Below are 19,892 nucleotides of genomic sequence, written 5' to 3' on the forward strand. Positions count from 1 at the left end.
CAGACTGATGGTCATTTCCCACCAAAATATTTTCCTGAGTGGCTAGAGTGGATGCGTTCCATGAGAGTCGCAGATGGGGCCTAGAATTGCTGGGGACGGGAGCCCCTGCAGAAGGCAAGGTATAGAGGAAGGAGGCCAATTGTGACCCCAGGAATGGTGGCGATAGAGGGCAAGACGTGGGAAGAAGTGTACCAGTGGACAAGGCTCTTTGGGGTTCAAGTATCCCATGTCTACTACTTTTTAAACATGAGCTTGGAAAAGCAGGGCATCTGTCCTATGACATGGAATCACACAGATGTGGGTCTACTGACACTTGTTTACAATGTTTATCATCAAGGATGGCTTTTATTTTTTTGTCATTAGCATGACTTACGGTGTAAAGATTTAGAGAAGCACCACGGTTCCCATGTACCCTGAAAGTTTCCTCTGGAAAGTCTTGGTGATACTGAGGTTTGTTTACCAGAGGAGAAAAGAGGTTCATCCTATGGACACCTGCCTGTGTCTTGCTCCACAAACTTGAGGACCAAAGAGATTGTATCTTTTCAAGCAGAGTAATTTTCATATAGTAATAGAAAATCAAAGAAATTCTGAACAATAAAGTTCATAACACTATGTATTGGTGTGTATTTTAAAGTCTCCATGTCAGTTACATAAAAACTAGCATTTCATACTGAAAACTTTTAAAGATATAATCGTTCATCCATAATAATTACTGGTTATTATTATGTAAATACTAATAATTTAGCAGAGAAGAAAATAAATTTCAGATTAACTCAGATGGTTTCTCACTGATGTCTATAATTTCTGTGCCTAAATCTACTAATTGGTGTGGTTGAAGAAAATGCAGGATATATAATCTCCTAGTGCTGGTGGTTAGAGACTTTTTTGATTTATAGCCAGAAGCTTTCTGATACTTTGAAAACACACATTGGAAACTGTAGAAGTCGCATTTTTCATGCTCCTAAAAGGTCAATTAATTTTTTTTTCTGAAAACATGATAATTGTACTTTTATACTTTTGTTCTTCTATTTAAGAAAATCTTATTATTCTTTTGTTGTCTTTGCGCTTTGCTTTCTATTATAGAATTTCTACACCCATTCTTTTATCAAAAGCCAAGGAAAACTTCCAAATTTCCATAACTACATCCAGGTTTAAGCTCCTGGGTTAGATCTGGGTGCTGTGTGGAAGGGACGTTACTTAGACAGCATTATTTTAGCATTTTTTCTTTAAAAATGATTTGTTCTTTAATTTTTTTGAATGGAAAAAGTACAAAAGGCATAACAATATAATTAAAAGTACTGAAATTAAACAGATATTCGTATCTGTTTAACACCTGAGAAGCAGCGTAGCACAATGGTTAAGATCATTAGCCAGTGAGTCACTCAAATTACTTCTCTTTGCCTCAATGTTCCTCATCTGTAAAATGGGGATAAGTATAGCAATCACCTCATAAAGAAGATTAAATGAGTTAATATTTGGAAAGGGTTTAGATCAGTGCCTGGCACATAGTACATGTCAAATTTGAAAAAGAAAATTATGTTTCTATAATTGCTTCCGGCAGCTTAGATTTTTAAAGAAATCAAATGTTGTAAAACCTCATCTCTTTTCCTTCCCCTGCTTCTTTCCCAGAGCTAGCCATATGCTGAACTTGGAGGGTATGATTGCCATGCAATGTTGGTGTTTCTACTATATTTGTTGTGTTCATAAACAATGTATTACTATCTTGAGTGTTGTAAAACTTTACATAAATAGGATCATACTGCACGCATTCTTTTGTAACTTTCTGTGTTCACTGAACTTCAGTGTTTGAGTTTTATCCATGTTGATCGATGTTTTTCTACTTCATTCATTGTAACTGCTGTTTACTATTCCATTATATGAACAAACCACTGAGAGCAAATCAATGAGAAATGGTGCTGCAGTGAGCATCCTGGAACAACTGCCCACTCATGAGATTTTTATCTATGATGGATAATTTAAAAGAAGTAACCAGGTTATGAGATGGACATCTTCAGCTTTACCAGGTGTCCCAAAGTGATTGTGCAAATTTTATACTCCTACCAGCAATGAATAACAGCTTCCATTTTCCCATGGTCTCACCAATACCTGAGGTTATTAGATTTATTGACTTTTTACCTGTTTGATGGGTATAAAATAGTATGTCATTGCTGCCGTATTAATTTAAATAATTCCTAGTGAGGTTGGGCATTTTAATGTTTATTGACTGCTGGGGTTTCTTCCTCTATGAGTTGCCTATTTATGTCTATTTTTATTTATTCATTATTGCCCATTTTTCTGTTTTCTTTTTGATTTATAAGTGTTCTTTGTTCTGAATACTAATCCTTGGTAGAGCATGCAAGTTGTAAATATCTCCTCACAAACTGTGGTTTTCCTTTACTTTGTTTACGATGTCTTTTGCAGTACAAAATATTCATTTTAATGTAGTGTAATTAAGCAATATTTTTCTCCATGCTTTATGATTTTTGTTTCTTTTAAAAACATATACCTGTCCGAATATGCTAGGAGACAACACCATGTTTTGTTTTGCTTTTTTTTCAAGTTTCATAGTTTAGCAACTCCCATATAGATCTTTAGCCCATCAGGAATTTATTTTACTTATGGTGTAAGGAAAGAATATATGAGTATATAAATAGTTTACTTTTTCCATATGGAAAATGAATTTTCCTGACACTTTTTATTGAGCAGTCATTTCTCTAAGGATTTGTCCCACCACTTCTGTCATATATCAAGCTTTCATAAAACCCGTGTTTTTTTCTAGGCTCTATTTTGTTCCATGGTCCTATTTGTTCTATCCCTTTGCCAAACCCACACAGTTTTAATAGTGCTGGTATTTGGGATCGCAAGTACTCCCTCTTTCTGTTGTTCTTCAAAGTTGCCATATTGTTGTTATAAGTGGTACATTTTTATTAAACGATATTCTCTAATTTTTCTACTATTTGGGGTTACTGTTGATTCTATATATTGATTTTATGTTCTTCAGTCATATTGAATCCTTTTTAGTTCTAATAGTGGGACTGTAGGTTTCCTTGGGTTCTCTGTTATGTCATCAGAGAATAATCACTGTTTTGATTATCCTAATACATACGCCTTTTTTTCTTCTTGTATTAACTGTGGTAACCAGGACTTCAGATGCAATGACAGCAAACATTCCGAGTTGAAGGAGAATGCTTCTAATGTTTTATCATTAAGCATTATGCTTATTGGAGAGTTTTGATGGATTCCTTTCATTAAGTTGAGAAAGTTCTCTTTAGTTAAGTTGTTGGGTTTTTTAAAATTATGAATGTGTTTTGGGTTTTTCATGACATTTTTCTGATACTCTCAAGATTATTGTATATTAGGTTAGTGCAAAAGTAATTGCGGTTTAAAAGGTTAGAAATAATTGCAAAAACCACAATTACTTTTCCACCGATCTAATAGTTTCTATTATTAATAGAATGTATTGGGACTAGATTTTCAAGTGTTAAATCATTCTTGCATTCCTGAGAAACTCTTGTCAATGATGTATTGTTTCATACATTGCTAGATTTGCTTTACACATACTTTATTTAAAGGGTTTGCCTCCTTTTTCTAATTTTCTAGTATTCAGCCTTATAAAATGAGTTCATATTGCAATGGTTAAGTTCACCTTAAGTGTAACAAGCAATCAATTACAGGTGTAGTATACCCATAAATAGTTATAGTGTTTCTCACAGTATTGTCTTATATTCCTGCCTTAATTGTAGAGAACCTTTAAGACTAAATTATTGACTTGATGTTGCTGCAAGTTCTAAAGGGACTTTGCAGTATAGCTTCTTCATAGAAAAGTTTCTAATTATCCTATCCATATAAAAGGGCAGCAGGACACATTGGGATGAACAGGATCACAGCACCAGAAATCAACATTTTTGACATTCACGCCTTCAACACAGCTTGAATTCCAGACGTCATCAACAGATTCTTGAAGGCATTTTTTTTTTCTTTTCTTTTTTTTCTTTTTTTTTTTTTACGGAAATGCCTTGGGATGCTCACTTCAATGGTATTATCATTTCACTTGTTACAACTAAGGTTCAGACTCCTATAAACAAAGTAACTTTCATAATGAATTTTAATTTTCTAACTTTGTGTTCTGATTTTTAAAGAGGTCCCTTAAAACTGTATAAGCTTCAGGCCCCACAAATCCTAGATCCATCACTGCCATCAAGATGATTAGTTTTTAAAAAAAATCTAGTCCCTTTCTGTTTTATAACATACTTTGTCATTTAACAAAATATAGATTTTTTTTTTCTCCTTGCCATAGTCTTTTAGAATTCCTTTTAAAAACAGTGTAGTGTTCCAATGAATAGGTTTATTCATTAGGGGATTAAATGAATCCCCTAATGTTGAATTCCCCCTTTGTCGCCACCCCCCCCCATATTATCCTTATATATGATGCTTTATTGAACATCCTAGTAAGTACATCTTTGTGCAAAATGTATAGAAGTAGAATTACTGGCTCAAGCCATATGTATATTTGGGGAATTTTTGACACATATTGACAAATAGTCCTTTGGAGACGTGTTATCAATTTACTTTCCCAACAATGGTATGTGAGAGAAGTCATTTTCCCAACCCTTGTCAGCACCGTATATTTTATTGTAAAAACATTTGCCAGTTTCATAGGTGTAAAAAGCTATCTTATTATTTTAATATTTATGTTTTTCTTATTAATTTGAATACTGTTTTCATCAGAAAGTACTAAAAGAGCTCTTTATATTTTCAAGGCATTCACCTTTTGCCATAGTTGTAATGCAAATATTGATTTGCATAATATTACATTGGATTTGGAGAAACTGAGGAATTTAGGTCATTTGAACTTGTCACCATCGTCTGCCTATAGAAAATGCCATTTAGGGGAAATTGTAGAACGCAAGCATATATCATATTAACTTGGCTACATTACAGGGAGAATTGAATTCATTTCAACAGAAAGATATGTACCTAACACTCTGCTTTGTATTACCGTCTGATGAATACAACTGATCATAATGCAGAGTTAAAAGCCATGCTTGCAATTTCAGTAAAACACAATGTAAGCACATATGTGAGAAAAATTAATTCCTCAAATCTTAATAGAAAAGTGATGGAGGAGTGGTTGGGGAAGATCTCTCAGAGGAGGTAATGTGGGTGCCAAGCAAAGAAATGGTGGGAAGGTCACTGAGCCAGTAACACGTGTGGAGCATGGCTGTGCGTGGTAGGTTCACAGAGCAGCAAGAGGTCCGCTACAACTACGGTGCTCTAGGAATGAGGCATGATGTGGGATAATAAAGGCAGATACAGCAGCTTGAGGTCTGTATTAGTCCGTTCTCACTGCTGTGACAATAACCATAGACTGGGTGTCTTAAACAGCATATTTCTCACAGTTCCAGAGGCTGGGAAATTTAACATCAAGGTGATGGGAGATCTGGTGTCTGGGGTGAGCCCACTTCCTGGGTTTGCAGATGACTGCCTTCTGGTTGTATCCCACATGCCAGGAAGAGAGAGACAGAGACAGAGAGAGCCCTCTGTGTCTCTTCTCATAAGTGCACTAATTCCATCACAGGAGCTCCACTGTGATGACCTAATTACCTCCTAGGGACCCATCTCCAAATACCATCACATTGGAGATTCAGGTTTTAACATTTTGGAGAAACAAAAAATATTCAGTCCAAGCAAGGTCACACTGTGAAAATCCTTGCATGCCATATTAAGATAAAGAATATTTTAGAAGATGTCCCACATTTTGGAACTGATTCTGAGATTCAAAAATTATGAGGCTGTGTAACACAAGTGTGACCTGCCAAGTGCACTTTAACTTTTGCAAAATTGTGACCAAGAATTCTTGGTGAAAAATGCACATTGCCTCTGCAGAGCCATTGAGATGGAAGAACCCTTGAGTGTTGAGGGTCTCAGAGGGGTCCAAGTGTTGTGAGGTTCATTTTAACACTTTTGTTTTCAGAGCTCTGTGCATTCCCCACGCCTCCCAACATGTGTATGGTTTCCAACCATGTGTCAGCGTTTGTTTCAGTTGACTTGAAGACAGGATCTTTTTTCCGAGTTGCCCCCATCATGACTCAACATCTTCAAGCAGATTGTCAGGCTAAAGTGTGAAGACAGCTAAGATCATCCTGAGAGTAAGGTTGGAGGAGATGAATATGGCTAAATACAGAAATTCAGAGCCGTATGCTTCAAGGGAGAGACCCATGGTGCTAACCTAAAAATAAAAGGCTTCTCAAGTGAAAAGCAAACAAGCATTTATTTGAGATAAAAAGGACTAGCTATTCTGGAATCATTAATTCAGGCAGAAGCCCAAATAGTGTTCCAATTAGGAGACAAAAGCAACGGGTATTTATGAGAAAGGGAAGGGAAACGATGACATCAATAGAAGGAAGGCATTTGCATTGGTGCAGATAACAACATAGTGATGTTAATCCTAAACAATGTTTTTAATTTTCAGTCCAGTAGTCCTCAGTCCCATAGTCATAATAACTGCTTTCTCGTTATCTTTGCAAACAGTTCTTTGGGACACAATGTTGCCCTAGGTCCAGTCCAAAGGTTATTTCGCCTTGTTTTTAACATTCCAAGGTTGGAGGTATAAGACATGTGAGGCAGTTCCTCTGGCCTGGTAGCTCTGGCTCCATTTTAAAGTTTATATTATTGTTTACAGTGGGTTCTGTGGATGGATGGAAGGGATCTACAACTTAGTTAAGCCATTTATCAGCTGTAACTGTAGGTAAGTTATGGTGGACCTTCTGAGCTCCCTTTTCCCTATCTGTGAAATGGGGCCATAATACTGACCTGGCAAGAGATGCTGTGCTGATTCAGTGAAATACAGTAAATCCTCACTTAACGTCGTTCATAGGTTCTGCAACTTTAAGTGAAATGACATATAATGAAACCAATTTTACCTAGGCTAATTGATATAAACAAGAGTTAAGTTCCCAGGGTATCTCATCAGTGTTATAAGGAAATGCCATTGTGAGGATCTGCTGTACGTGCATGCTGTTTCTGAAACATAGCAGACATCATACAAATGCATTTCCCTGTCCTCTTCCCTTCTTAATAAAAAGGGAGTTTATGATCCAAAGCCCTACAGACTTCCTCTGTGAATCTGGAGCAGCCAGCACGATCTCAGAGGTAGGGAAGTATGCCAGAATATTCCATCACTGTGCCAATAAAACGCCATCGTATATTAAGAGAATTCCTTCTGAGTTTAAGCATTTCAAAATACCTTTCCTGAATTGAGAAAGCAAACTGAATCAAGTGTAAAGAGACTATTCGCTGTTTGTAAAGGCATGTTTCCCATCTTTTCCGGATTTTCATGATCTGTAACTGGACTTGTGTACCCAGCTGGCAGCTGCACCAGCCAGACCCTGAGGTAACCTTAGTTTAGGCCTGATTTTTTTTTTTTTCCACTCAGAGCCTACAAATTCTATTTCAAGCACACGCACGTACAGAATGCAGATGTGGGAATGAAAACCAGGCTCTTTGGGGAAGTGAGGATCTGATATTTGACTGTAGTGAGCCCATAAGTGGTCCATCGGCGGCGGCCTCGCCTAGGCATGGCTGGGACTCAGACCTCAAGAGTGGTTTTGGCCTTTTAATATGGCATTAGGAATCACATGAGACAGTCGCCACATCTCCTGTTTGGGGCAAAAACATTGCATGATCTGGAATCAGGCTTGAAAGCTTTTTTCTGTACACTGAACAACGTGTAATGGCGTGGGTATTCTGGAAAACTAGCTCTATGAGGAAGCTGAGGATCTGGTGGACGGTGAGGGGAACGTGAGCTGCTTATGCTCAATGCAAAAGGACTACTCCAATCAAGGAAACAGCCCTCCAGAATGTAGTTCTAATGTGTATATAAAGCAGGAACAAGATTATAGGCTGTTTACACCATGTAGCAAAAGCTCTTATAGTTCAGCTAAACCCCAAAAGAATGTTCCTTTTGGATGACGAATAAAATCATTCATTCAACTAATATTTATTGAGAACCTACTAGTATGTAACAGGTCATATCACAGGTGCTAAGATGAACAACAACAAAAACGTTTTAAAAAAAACCCTGACTTCATGAAGCTTACATTTTAGAGGGAGAGACTGACGATAAACAATAACAATAATTAAAATATGAATTGTAGTATATAGTGAAAAATGCTGAGGAACAGAAATGAAGCAAGGATGGGAGTATGAAATATGAGGGAGAATGGGAACTAAAATAATGGATAAGGCAGTCAGGAAAGGCCTTGCTCAGAAACTAACTTTAACAAACACCTGATTGATGGTTTGGATGGATATAAACCTAGATTAAAAGGAGTTTCTCCCAGATTTTGGAGGCTGTTTCTCCATTGTCTTTGGTTTCTGGGTTGCTGTCGAGAAAGCTAATGCCTTTCTGACTCCTGACCCTTCCTTTGTGACTTTTCTCCCCAACCTCTTGGAGCTCATAGGAACCTCTGTTTCCCTTGCCATCTGGAATGTTTCAGTGACATGCCTGAGTGTGTTGGGCATTGCATGAACATTTTCAATCTCCAATAATATCCTTCAGTTTTGGGGAAGAAAACTTTTTTATAATACTTTTTGTAAAATTTCTCTGTTTTTCCTAATCTCTTTTATACCCAAATCTCCATTGTTAGGTATCCGGATGCTCTGAAGTAATTCTGTTTTTCTTACTGGTTTTCACCCTCTTCCCATACCTTAGTCTTTTTACTCCACTTTCTAAGATTTCATCAACTTTGTATTCTTTACTGAATTTTTAATTTCTGCTTTCATGGTTCCCAAAGCTCACTCTTGCTCTCCAAAGATTCCCCTTTTCTTGGGTTGTCTCATGTCTTCTGAGGTTCTGTTGGACGGTTTATTTTGGTCATTTCTTTCACGTTAAAGGCTTTTATGAAATGTCTGTTAACCCTGGGTAGTCTGCTAATGTGTAAGCGAGGCACGGATGTACTAACGGGAAGCTTTTATAGATGGGCCAGGTGGCTTAACAACGGGGTGACCAGACAGAACCTGAACAATCAGTTACCCTCAAAAATCGGTTGGTTTCTTCTCATAGGCCAGTCAGCTTTCCTAGAGGGCTTCCTCCAGTTTCCTGACTGAGATATCAGCCCCTTGCCACCAGGGCTGGGTAAGCAGAATCTAGTGTGTTAGTTCAACATCTTCAGTCTTCTTCTGTGGATACGGGGAGTCGCTTGGCTGAGTGGAATAGAAAGGGAGATGTGGGCAGGTTGCTGTGCCCCTAAAAAAAAAGAAAGAAAGAAAGTTCAGTCAGGCCTCATGTTTTTCACTCACTCTGCATTCCTGCCTTCAAAGGGCCTGGTGCCTCATTTCCTGCGCTTCCCTGGCTCTGTGTGTTTTATGTGGAGTTGTCTCCTGGAAGACGTAGGTGTCAGCTTTCTCTTGTCTGCTATTGTTTCCTCTCTCATTCCTCTAATTCTTTAATTTATGCTTTTTTTATGCTTTTTTTATTCCTCGTTGTCATTTTATTGGAATTTCAGAAGTTAGAGATAAATTTACTACACACACTGCTATATTTAACCGGAAGTCGTATTGTATTCTCTTTTAAGTCTCTCCTGCCAAAGATTACTGTAGTGGTGGTAATCCCTCCTCAGTAGATTCTCACAAGAAACAGGATTCAAATTAAATGTCAGAATCTCCAATACCCTGTTTCAGTTATTTATTTCTGAATAACAAATGACCCTAAACATAGTGACTTAAAACAACGACAATTATTTATTTGCTTATGATTCTGCAGTTTGGGAAGGGCTTGGAGGGGGCAACTCTGTTCCATGTGACATCAGCTGGGGCAGTTCATTTGGGGCTGGGGATAGCACTACCAAGATGGGTTGCACTCATGACTAGCAAATAGTCCTGGTTGTGGAATGGGTGCTTAGTAGGGGGCATCAGTCAGAGCTTCCATTATTCTCCACGTGGCCTCCCCATTTTGTTTGGTTGGACTCCTCAGAAACTTGGTTCTGTGAAGGAGAATCCAAGACCACACTCATCAACAGGACACGCTCTAGTGTGCAAGCACTTACCAAGCTTCCATTTTGTGTCACACCTGCTAGTGTCCCATTGACCCAAGCAAGTCACATGACAAAGCCCAGACTCAATCTGGGAAGAAACGACAGTCCACAGGCACATGAATACTGGGAGGCATGGCTCACTGGGAGCCAGGTACCTGCTGGAACTCTGAAATTCTATGATTCTGTACTTGTGTTTTTATTTGTGTAGCTGACTTATAATTCTTTCTGAGACATTGGGGTGCCAGGCTCTTTTCTTATAGGTAGGTTCATATGATATAAATATTCAATAAATATGTATTAGACCACAGCAGTGATGTAGCATCACCACTTAAAATGTTTCTGAGTGGGTGACAACCAAGATGGCACAGTAGGTAAATGCTGTGTTTACCTACCCTCACAACCACATCAAAATTCCAACTAATCTACAAAAGCAACCATTATTGAGAATCGCCTAAAATCATGCTGAACTGAAGCCTTTCAACTAAGGACTTGCAGAAGAAGCCACCTCCAGACTTATAGGAGGGTCAGAGACCCGGAACGGGCTGATCCCACACTTGTGTGTGACCATTAAAGATCGGGAGGGCTGTTTCAGCTGTGGGGGTCCCTCCCCATCCCCCAAACCAGCAAGAGATACCATCCCCACCCCAGCCCAGGTTTCCAGTGCCGGGGAGAGGAAATCCCTATAATTTTTGGTTGTGAACAACAGCGGAGACTATGACTGAGTGAGACAGTGCGGCTGCACTCACAGGTGCTCCCCTTAAAGCGACTGTGCGTGGACTTACCCACCATTGCAATCACGCACTCTGAGCTCCAGCGCTGAGGCAGCATCTGGAAAAGTGGCAGGGACAAATGGTGGGGAATTGGATTGTCTGACTTGGGACGAGGGCTGGAGAGGAGGCTTTCTCCTGGACAGAGGACCTGGCAGAGGCCATTGTTTCTTTGTTGAGCCCTCCCTTTTCCCTGCATGTGAACATGGGTGGTAGCCATTTCTGAGTCTCCACAGTTAGTTCGCCCCACGCTGGCGATTTGAGACCTGGCCCCGCTCAACTTTTGGGCACACCCAGGCTGCTTGCAGGGCTTTTTCATGCAGACCGCCTACCTTGGCTCAAGCTGCAGACCTTCCTAGACTCTCAAAGGTTCATGGAACCCAGACAGGCAGCATCTGGCTTGAGTGTATCCTGTTCCTCTGGCTGAGCAGCCCTAATCTGGCACTAGTGGCAGCCAGCCTTGGTTCACAGCTTGGCCTCTCAAGGCGCTTCCATGCACAGCACGGGTGGTAGACACCTGCGGATTTCTTTCTGGCTCCTGCTAGGTGGCTCTGGGTGTGGCACGTGCTGTGGCTGAAGTAGACCTAAGCCGGCTCCCTCCAAGGTGGTCCTGGGGCTGGCGCCCCAGAAACCTGCTTCAAAACGAGCTGGAGAATCACCTAGCAGTCTCCAAGTACGACAAACCCAAGGGGCAGATTGGGCAGGCAGCAGAGCCCTGCTGAAGCAGATCCTGCTCTATAGGATCAGCCCCTGCACAACAACTCTTCCACTGTAGTCAAGGCCAGTCCTCACAACCAGTGAGCCCAAGAGTCAGTCCCTACCATTGATGTGCAATTATCAACCAAGGCTCAACTACAAGGGGAGGGCACACACAACCCATACAAGGGACACACCTGGAGTGCGTGGTTCAGGTGACCAGAAAGACTGTGCCACTGAGCCCCACAGCACACGTACTATATAAGGCCACTCTACTAAGACATAGCCTTACCTAATACATAGAAACAAACACAGGAAGGCAGCCAAAATGCAGACACAAAGAAACATGTCCCAAATGAAAGAACAGAACAAAACTCCAGAAAAAGAATTAAGCGAAACAGAGATAAGCAATCTATCAGACACAGAGTTCCAAACAATAGTTATAAGAATGCTCAGTGATCTCATAAAAATGGAGATGGAAACCATAAAAAAGAGCCTGTCAGAAATAAAGGGTTCAATAATGAAAATGAAGAATATATTACAGGGAATCAACAGTGGATTAGAAACAAAGGATCCAACCAGCAATGTAGAAGATAAGATAGCAGAAAACACCCAACCAAAACAGCAAAAAGAAATAAGAACCCAAAAAAATCGAGGAGAATTTACGGGGCCTCCAGGACAACATCAAGCATACTGACATTTACATTATAGGGGTACCAGAAGGAGAAAAAAGAGCAAGGAATTTAAAACCTTTTTGAAGAAATAATGACAGAAAATTTCCCTAACCTGGTGAAGGAAATGGACACATAAGCCCAGGAAGCACAGCAAGTCCCAAACAAGATAAAGCCAGAGAGGCCAACACCAAGACACATCACAATTAAAATGCCAAAGGTTAAAGACAAAGAGAGAATCTTAAAAGCAGCAAGAGAAAAGCAGTTAGTGACCTACAAGGGAGCCCCCATAAGACTGTCAGCTAATTTCTTAACAGAAACTTTGCAGGCCAGAAGGGATTGGCAGGAAATATTCCAAATGATGAAAAGCAACGACATGCAACCAAGATTGGTCTACAAAGCAAGGCTGTCATTTAGAATTGAAGAACAGATAAGGAGCTTTCCAGACAAGAAAAAGCTGAAGGAGTTCATCATCACCAAGCCAGTATTACAAGGATTCTTAGAGGGACTTCTTTAAGATGGGGGGTAGGAGTTTAAGGACCAGTGAAAGGGGGAAGGATTAAGAAGTACAAATTGGCTGTTACACAGTAGTCATGGGGGTGTAGGTTATAGCATAAGGAATATAGTCAACAATACTGTAATAACTAGGTATGGTGCCAGATAAGTACTAGATCTATCAGGGAGATAGATGGGAAAGGGGTTGGGGTCGGGGGAAAAAGGTGAAGGTATTAAGAGATACAAATTGGTAGTTAATACAATATGGGGAATATAATCAATAATATTATAAAGATCATGTAAAGTGCCAGATGGGATCACGTCGGATCACGTCATAGACTGTGTAGATGCCTGACCAATGTGCTATACCCCTGAAGAGCTGAAGTAGAATAATATTGAATGTCAACTATAAATATATAGGTATATATAGTCATGGGATGTGGAGTACAACATAGGGAAGATAGTCAATGGTATTGTAACAGCTGTGTAAGTTGTCAGAGGGGTAGTAGCTTGGGGGTGGGTTATCACTTTATGAGGGGTTTAAATGTCTAACTATTACATTGCTTTGTACACTGGAAAGTAATAAAATGTTTCTGAGTAGATTATAAAAACTTAAATTACATATCTTATACATGGTTATAATGAATGTGTTTTTAGTTAATGAAAGACATGGGGGAAAAATCACCCTATGGAGTCAAATTCCTAAATATACCTTTCAAGGGAATAAAGTATTGGCTTTTGCTTTAGGCTACCAGAGGTTAGCTTCTTGTCTTTTTGGTTTTTTTAAAAAAGTTGAAAATTAGCCTCTTTAACACCTGTCTGGACTCCAAAGGATGAAAGCGGGTACTTGTAAAATAAGCAGAGAGTACATTCCTTGGAAATTCCAAACATACATCTCTCGTCACGTGCTTTCCAAGCTTGTCCTGAACATCCTTGCACGTGGCAGGACAGATGTGGCTTTGCTTCTGCTACATGTCCTATGAGTCTTGGTCTGTGCTTGATTACTGTGTTCATTTTGTGTGCAGGAGTTCTCTATCTCCAGTACGGAGATGAAACCAAGCAGCTCAGGATGCCGAATGAAATCACAAGCGCGGACACTATCCGTGCTCTCTTCGTAAGTGCCTTCCCACAGCAGCTCACCATGAAAATGCTGGAGTCGCCCAGTGTCGCCATTTACATCAAAGATGAAAGCAGAAATATCTATTATGAATTAAATGATGTGAGGTGAGTAGCTAACGCCATGTGTCTGTGTCCACCATGGTGCATTTGGCATTGTTACACTTTGTACTGGGTCCTAACCTCTCCAGGTCCCAGTGAGGAAAGCATTGCTATTATCCTGACCTACCGGCTTATCTCATCCAGGTGTGAATTCATTGTCTGGTTTTCTACAATTCACTTACAAGGTGTGGTTTACGAAGGTGAAGACAAACTTCTCCTACATTGATTTTTGCATGTTACATCTGAAAAGAACATAGGAAATGATTTAGTCCACTGTTCATCTAAGAGTTGTGGAAACTAAGGCCCAGGTGGAGAGACACAATCTATATATCATAAGAGTTGAGGGCACTACGTATGACTGGAACTTGCCTAACTCCTCCTGAAGTATTCTTTCCCTCATAGCCAGAGCCTTTTAGGTCATTCTTTACATGAACAAGGTAGAATAAGAGCCGTGGGCTGTTATTGTCCACAAGAAAAGGGGCTGAGAAGTATTCTCTCTTTCCATTTGATTCTTAAATAGTTGGCCTTTACCAAAGGATCTCACTTTCCAAGTGGGCTTTCTCCAGGGCCCCCAGTAGGATATACTGTAAAGCAAGGCTAAATGGACTCCTGCTATGCAGATGGCATGGAAATAAAAGAGTCGTTATCGACCATAGTGGTATTGTGTATAGAGCAGAAGAGACCCCATCTGATCTGTTCCAACCAAACAGCCTGAGAAATAGGACTTAAATCAATACCAAGAAGCAGTTGCTAGTGTAGCCTCTAAACATTTCAGAACTTAAAAAAATTGTTTAGTGACTAATCCAGCCTTTCCATTTTATGGAACAGGATACTCAGATGCATAAAAGTTAACAGACTTATTCAGGATCACACAGCCAGTTCATTAACCAGCCAAACCCCAAACCTGACTCCACATTCTTGGTCAACAATTTTTTATTCCCTCAGAATGTTCCCTCCTGAACTCATCTGGGCCACAACTTGGATTTCTGACTCCTTGCCCTGTGCAGATAGCAGGCTGGCCTGTTTCTTCATTATGGAATTAGTGGAAACCACTTTTTAAAAATTATGCTGCTAGTGCATAACGTAAACTGATAAATATCTAATAATGATCACAAATGACATATTTCTGCATGTGCCAAGGTGTGTGAGTAATTTAGGGCTTTCAAAGTTTGACACATGCCCTAAGGTGGGTGCTACATCTGTTGCATGACCTTCCTGCTTTTTAAAACCATGTTTAAATATTCATGGGTATCAGAAAATTCGTGTTTGTTTTTTGGAATAAATTATTAATCAGACTGTCACCAAAAAAAAAAAAAAATGTGAGGTTACAAAGCATAAACTTAAACAAGAAGTAATCGCATTGTATTTAAAGAGTATGTTTGCAGTAACATAATCCTATGTGGTGTTTTTACATGGACATGGCATTTTACAAGTCTTCTTGAATTTCTGCCTTTTGCAGTTAGAGGAATTGAGGGATACAGTAAAAATAAATAAGCATGAAAGTAGGCAAAGCCACTTTTGATTATGGAGCTCAAGGCTGATGAGGTTATTATGAATAATTGCACTCCACTGTCTCACAGCCTGTGCAAGAATTTGTATATTATAATGAGTCACAATATTCTATAGCCTAGCCCAAGCCTCAAAGGATTACTATTACTTCCGTTATGCATTATTTGGTAGTGTCCTTAGGTAGTTACAAATAAAGAGATGGGAGGGAGGACAAAGACGAAAAGGTCCCCAAACATCCCACTAAGATGAGCCTCTTTAATGCAGTTTGGGTGATACAGATGAAAGCAGTGCTTCAGAGAAACAATCACTTTTAACATTGATCACTTTTCATTTAATATTTGTGAAACTGATGATCTCATTGACCCTTATTCTGCAGTACTATGTACTGATAGCCTGATTGTTTTTAAAAAATCTCATTTAAAATGTTTAAGTGGGAAGTCATTGATTTGCAAATTCGTCTAGAATTTTACTTTTTTCAGTGTTTTGATTTACATATAAAAATGGGTCTAAAAAATTTAAGTGGAGAATATTTTTATTTGGTGGTGAGTATAATGTATATGTTAGATAATCACATGTACATCCTTTCCAAAGAATTATTCTATTTCTTTTATGCATAAAATGCCTAAATTATATTTTATTTGAATGGTTGAGTAAATTCCCACCATCACCATTAAATAGGACTTCCCTTCTCCCCCAAAAAGAGTATCATGTGGATTTTAACTGAAGACAGTGGCTTTCATCTAAACCCAGAGACAAATTTCATTTCACACCTTTCAGTATTTTTTGAAGAGATAGTGTATTTGTTAAATGTTTGGCTATTTCATCATTGTGTTGGGTTCCCCATATTTTCCTTAGAGAAATGCTACAGAGAGTTCAGGTTGAAATGCTGTGGTAAATGTTGCCATAGTAAATGCAATCTGAGCCTTTACTGTTGGTTCATCTTGGACGAACATGTTTCTAAATTAATCATGAACCCACCTCATGTATTTTAAATACCTTTAGAATCACACACTAAATTTTTTTCATGGTTCAAGTATGGTTTTCAGTTTCTTCACATCGTTACTGTGACTTTTCCCCCAAGCCACAGGGTGAGTTCTTTTAGTGAATCCCCACATTCTTACCTTCTGTGAACTCCCCCCTTTATAGCAGCCTAGACCTTTCTAATAACAAGGACTGCACACTCCCCCCTAAGTCGACTTCTAATGAGCTGCTTGAAATCTGGAGCAATCGTGCAAGCTTGGACTAGTCATTGCTTCAAAGCAATTACTGACGGGTATTTAAAAGAGGGAAGCAAGACTAGTCCAAGAATCCTCCACTTCGTTTAAAAACAAAAACATAGCCCAATAATCCCAGTGATTGCGATCAGCCCACAAAACGTGTGGCTGCACCTGGAGGAAAGGAATGCGTCTTCCTGCACACATTTCCCTGAGCTCACCACACCACACCACACCATACCGGCATTGGAAGGAATCACAGAAGCATAGGGGCTGGGCTGTAAGTGCCTTGGGTGGCCTTCTGCTGATGAAAGCTGAATATGCAGGGAGAAGGACGTCGTAGACATTCATACGCTCTTAAATAATTTTAAGGTAGGCATTGAGCAAGATGTATTCTTTGCTCTGGTATGACTGACTCCCCGTCTCTAAATGCTGGGTTCAGAAGGAGAGACAGATAAGTGGAAGCGTTTACCTGCTGCTACTCCTTCTAAATACCCTGTGCGTCCAGTAATTCAACTTGTATGTAGAGATGTATTTTTAAAAAAACTCACTATGGGAGGGAAAAAAGATACTGTAAAGATACTAGTTTTGATCTTTGTGGTATTTTTTTTTTTCTGGACTGCAAATAAATGTTTTCTCCCTTGCCAAAACAGTTTGAAGGGGGGAAAAGCATTCTTCGTTTGTGTGCATTATGAGATAAGCAGAAAACCAGGTGTTCGGGTAAAGTAAGCAATTAAATATTTAAATATTAACCAAATCTCTTTGAACATATTGTAGATGTTAGAGCTTTATTGTTTCTTAAAGTGTTATCTTTCCTTGCTCAGAATCATGAAAGAAAGTTCATGCCATCCGATATCCATGGGTGGAGAACTACACAGAAAGAATAATACTTGACTGAAAAACAAAACAAAAAAAAAAGGAAGAAAAACTGAAGTCATTTTTCTTCTTTTCCCTATTTATTTTTTGCCTATTCTATGTAAAAGAACTTTTTGTCTGGTTGATTGTGGACAATAGCTGGATTGTCTCCTGCTGTCTTTTCCCGACTTTTCTGGTTAGACAAACAAAATGGCCCAAGTAAGGCTCCTTTCCTCTGCCATAATTATTGATGTTTTTGATTCTAGGAACATTCAGGACAGATCCCTCCTCAAAGTGTACAACAAGGATCCTGCACATGCGTTCAATCACACGCCGAAAACTGTGAATGGAGACATGAGGGTAAGTGTTCCTGTTCTATTTTTTATCTTATTTCAGTGGGTCAAACCATCCTTCCTGCTGCTCCTCATCTAATCACATCCCACCACCAGGTTTCGGGGTTCCCACCGCTCATCTCATCTGATGGCTCATTATTTGTTTCTTGGTAGAGAAATCCGATTTCCTGGTTATTTGGGGCAAAGGGATTGAAATAGGGCCTCACACATCCTCATTCATTTCTAAGTTTGAAGTTTAGTTTTGTCCTTACTCCAAGGGAATCCTGAAAAACCTGTGCATAAAAAAGTCCTTGGTCCATAATACTATTAACTTCTTCAGAGGATCTCTTGATATTTTTTCCTCCAATTACAACAAAGCTAGCATACAAGTAACAATGAAAAAACAAAAGCAAAAATCAAGTATAATTGCATGTAAAATTTATTAAAGTTCTTACACCAGCTATTCCAAGCCCTAATTCTCTAATTAAATTATTCACCTTCTAATTTAGGCCTGGTTATTGTTGCACTGTATTAAATATTATCAAATCTTACCTGAATTATATTGAAGGTGTAGGACAAAAACCTACATGATTTGGGGGCTAAAATTCTCTAGATTTAGATCATTTCAGAAGATTATCCAAACATTCAAAGCACACGGGGATGTTCTGAAGAAAAAAGAGCAGATTAAACTGAGAAGGAACATTTTTAAAATCACATTAATGCAGGTCCACTAGAAAGGGATAGCGCTTCTAACAATAGTGCTACATTCCTCTGCAGGAAAAAATGGGAGAAAACAAAGTAAGATTAGCTTCGCCAGCTGTACCTCCCCCCTCCACACACACACACAAATTTAGAAGGTGCTATACTAGTTTATATTATCCTTTCTGAGGATTAGCACTCGGCTGGATGCTGGAGTTCAACTAGAAAAAGTAAGCGAATAGGTTTTATTGCCAAAGAAACCCAGCCACTCTCTGTCTTGGAGTTGGAATTCCTGAGGTGAAGCCATCTCCACTTCCTGACAGTGTGTATTCGTTTTCCATTGCTGCTGTAACAAATTATTACACACTCAGTGGTTTAAAATGACACAGATTTACTATTTTACCATTCTAGAGGTCAGAAGTCCAATATAGGTGGACTAAAATCAAGGTGTCATCTGCAGGACGTTGACATGTACTTTCCTTTCTGGAAGCTCTGGAGAGAATGTTTTCTCTCTTTTCCAGCTTCTAGAGGCCACCCACATTCCTCAGCTTGCAGCCCTCTTCCTCCATCTTCCAATCCAGCAAAATAGCATCTCTCTGGCCCTGATTCCATCATCACATCTCTAACCCTCCCTCTTCCACTGTTAAGGACACTTATAAATACATTGGGCCTAACCCATACTCCAGAATAGTCTCCCTATTTTAAGGTCAGCTGATTAACTACCTTCATCTCCCTTTCCCACGTGGTCATGGGTTCCAGGATCTCAGAAGTGGATATCATCTACCTCACAGGGTATCAGAGTATAGGACCGAAAGGCCAGGCGTCCGAATAGAAAGGGCTGGAAGGATTTCTGTGTAATTCTGGCCTGGAATATGAGTGATGACATTGTGGGATCAGAGCCTACACTTCTGGAGGAAAAGGCCTCTTACAGATTCAACTGCTGCTTTTTTATGTCCGAAATGATGTGTGATTTGAAGTGAAGGCTATGTTGCTACTTCAGACAGTCTAGGATTTTGAGGTTTATTTTTAGCCAGTTACACTCCAAATGTAAACCAGCCCCATGTGAAGACAGATCGAGTCGTGCTAATCATAAAGCATGGACTGAACGTTACAGAACCCTTTGCCTTTTCTACTTTGTTACTCTCTTTCTCATTGACGCTCTTAAGAGTCTTTGCTCCCTTGGAAATCTTTATGTTTGATATGTCTAGCCTTTGAACTGGAGTTCCATGGTGCTCAGCATTCTGTTTCTCTTACATGGAGTCCACACAGGGGTCCCAGAATCGCCTCTGAAAATCTTGTTTACGGCTGGGGAGGACACCTGTTTTAACTCTTAAGCAGATGTGATACCTACATAAGAGACCAGCAGTGAGCATGGAGAGAATCAAATATTAACCATATGGAC

General features: G+C 39.5%; 1 protein-coding gene across 19 annotated transcripts in view; it reads left to right on the top strand.

Annotated features, from left to right (window-relative positions):
- Positions 1-19,892, top strand: part of KIAA1217 (KIAA1217 ortholog) — a 749,802-nt gene that overhangs the window by 630,759 nt on the left and 99,151 nt on the right. For all 19 annotated transcript variants that reach the window (XM_074324916.1, XM_074324914.1, XM_074324912.1 and 16 more), the window contains 2 exons: positions 13,689-13,887; positions 17,726-17,819. In XM_074324916.1, the coding sequence (XP_074181017.1) occupies positions 13,689-13,887; positions 17,726-17,819 (293 nt within the window). The remainder of the gene's footprint in view (positions 1-13,688; positions 13,888-17,725; positions 17,820-19,892) is intronic.

Source organism: Rhinolophus sinicus, linkage group LG02 (assembly GCF_036562045.2).
Source record: "Rhinolophus sinicus isolate RSC01 linkage group LG02, ASM3656204v1, whole genome shotgun sequence".
Taxonomy (NCBI): Eukaryota; Metazoa; Chordata; class Mammalia; order Chiroptera; family Rhinolophidae; genus Rhinolophus; species Rhinolophus sinicus.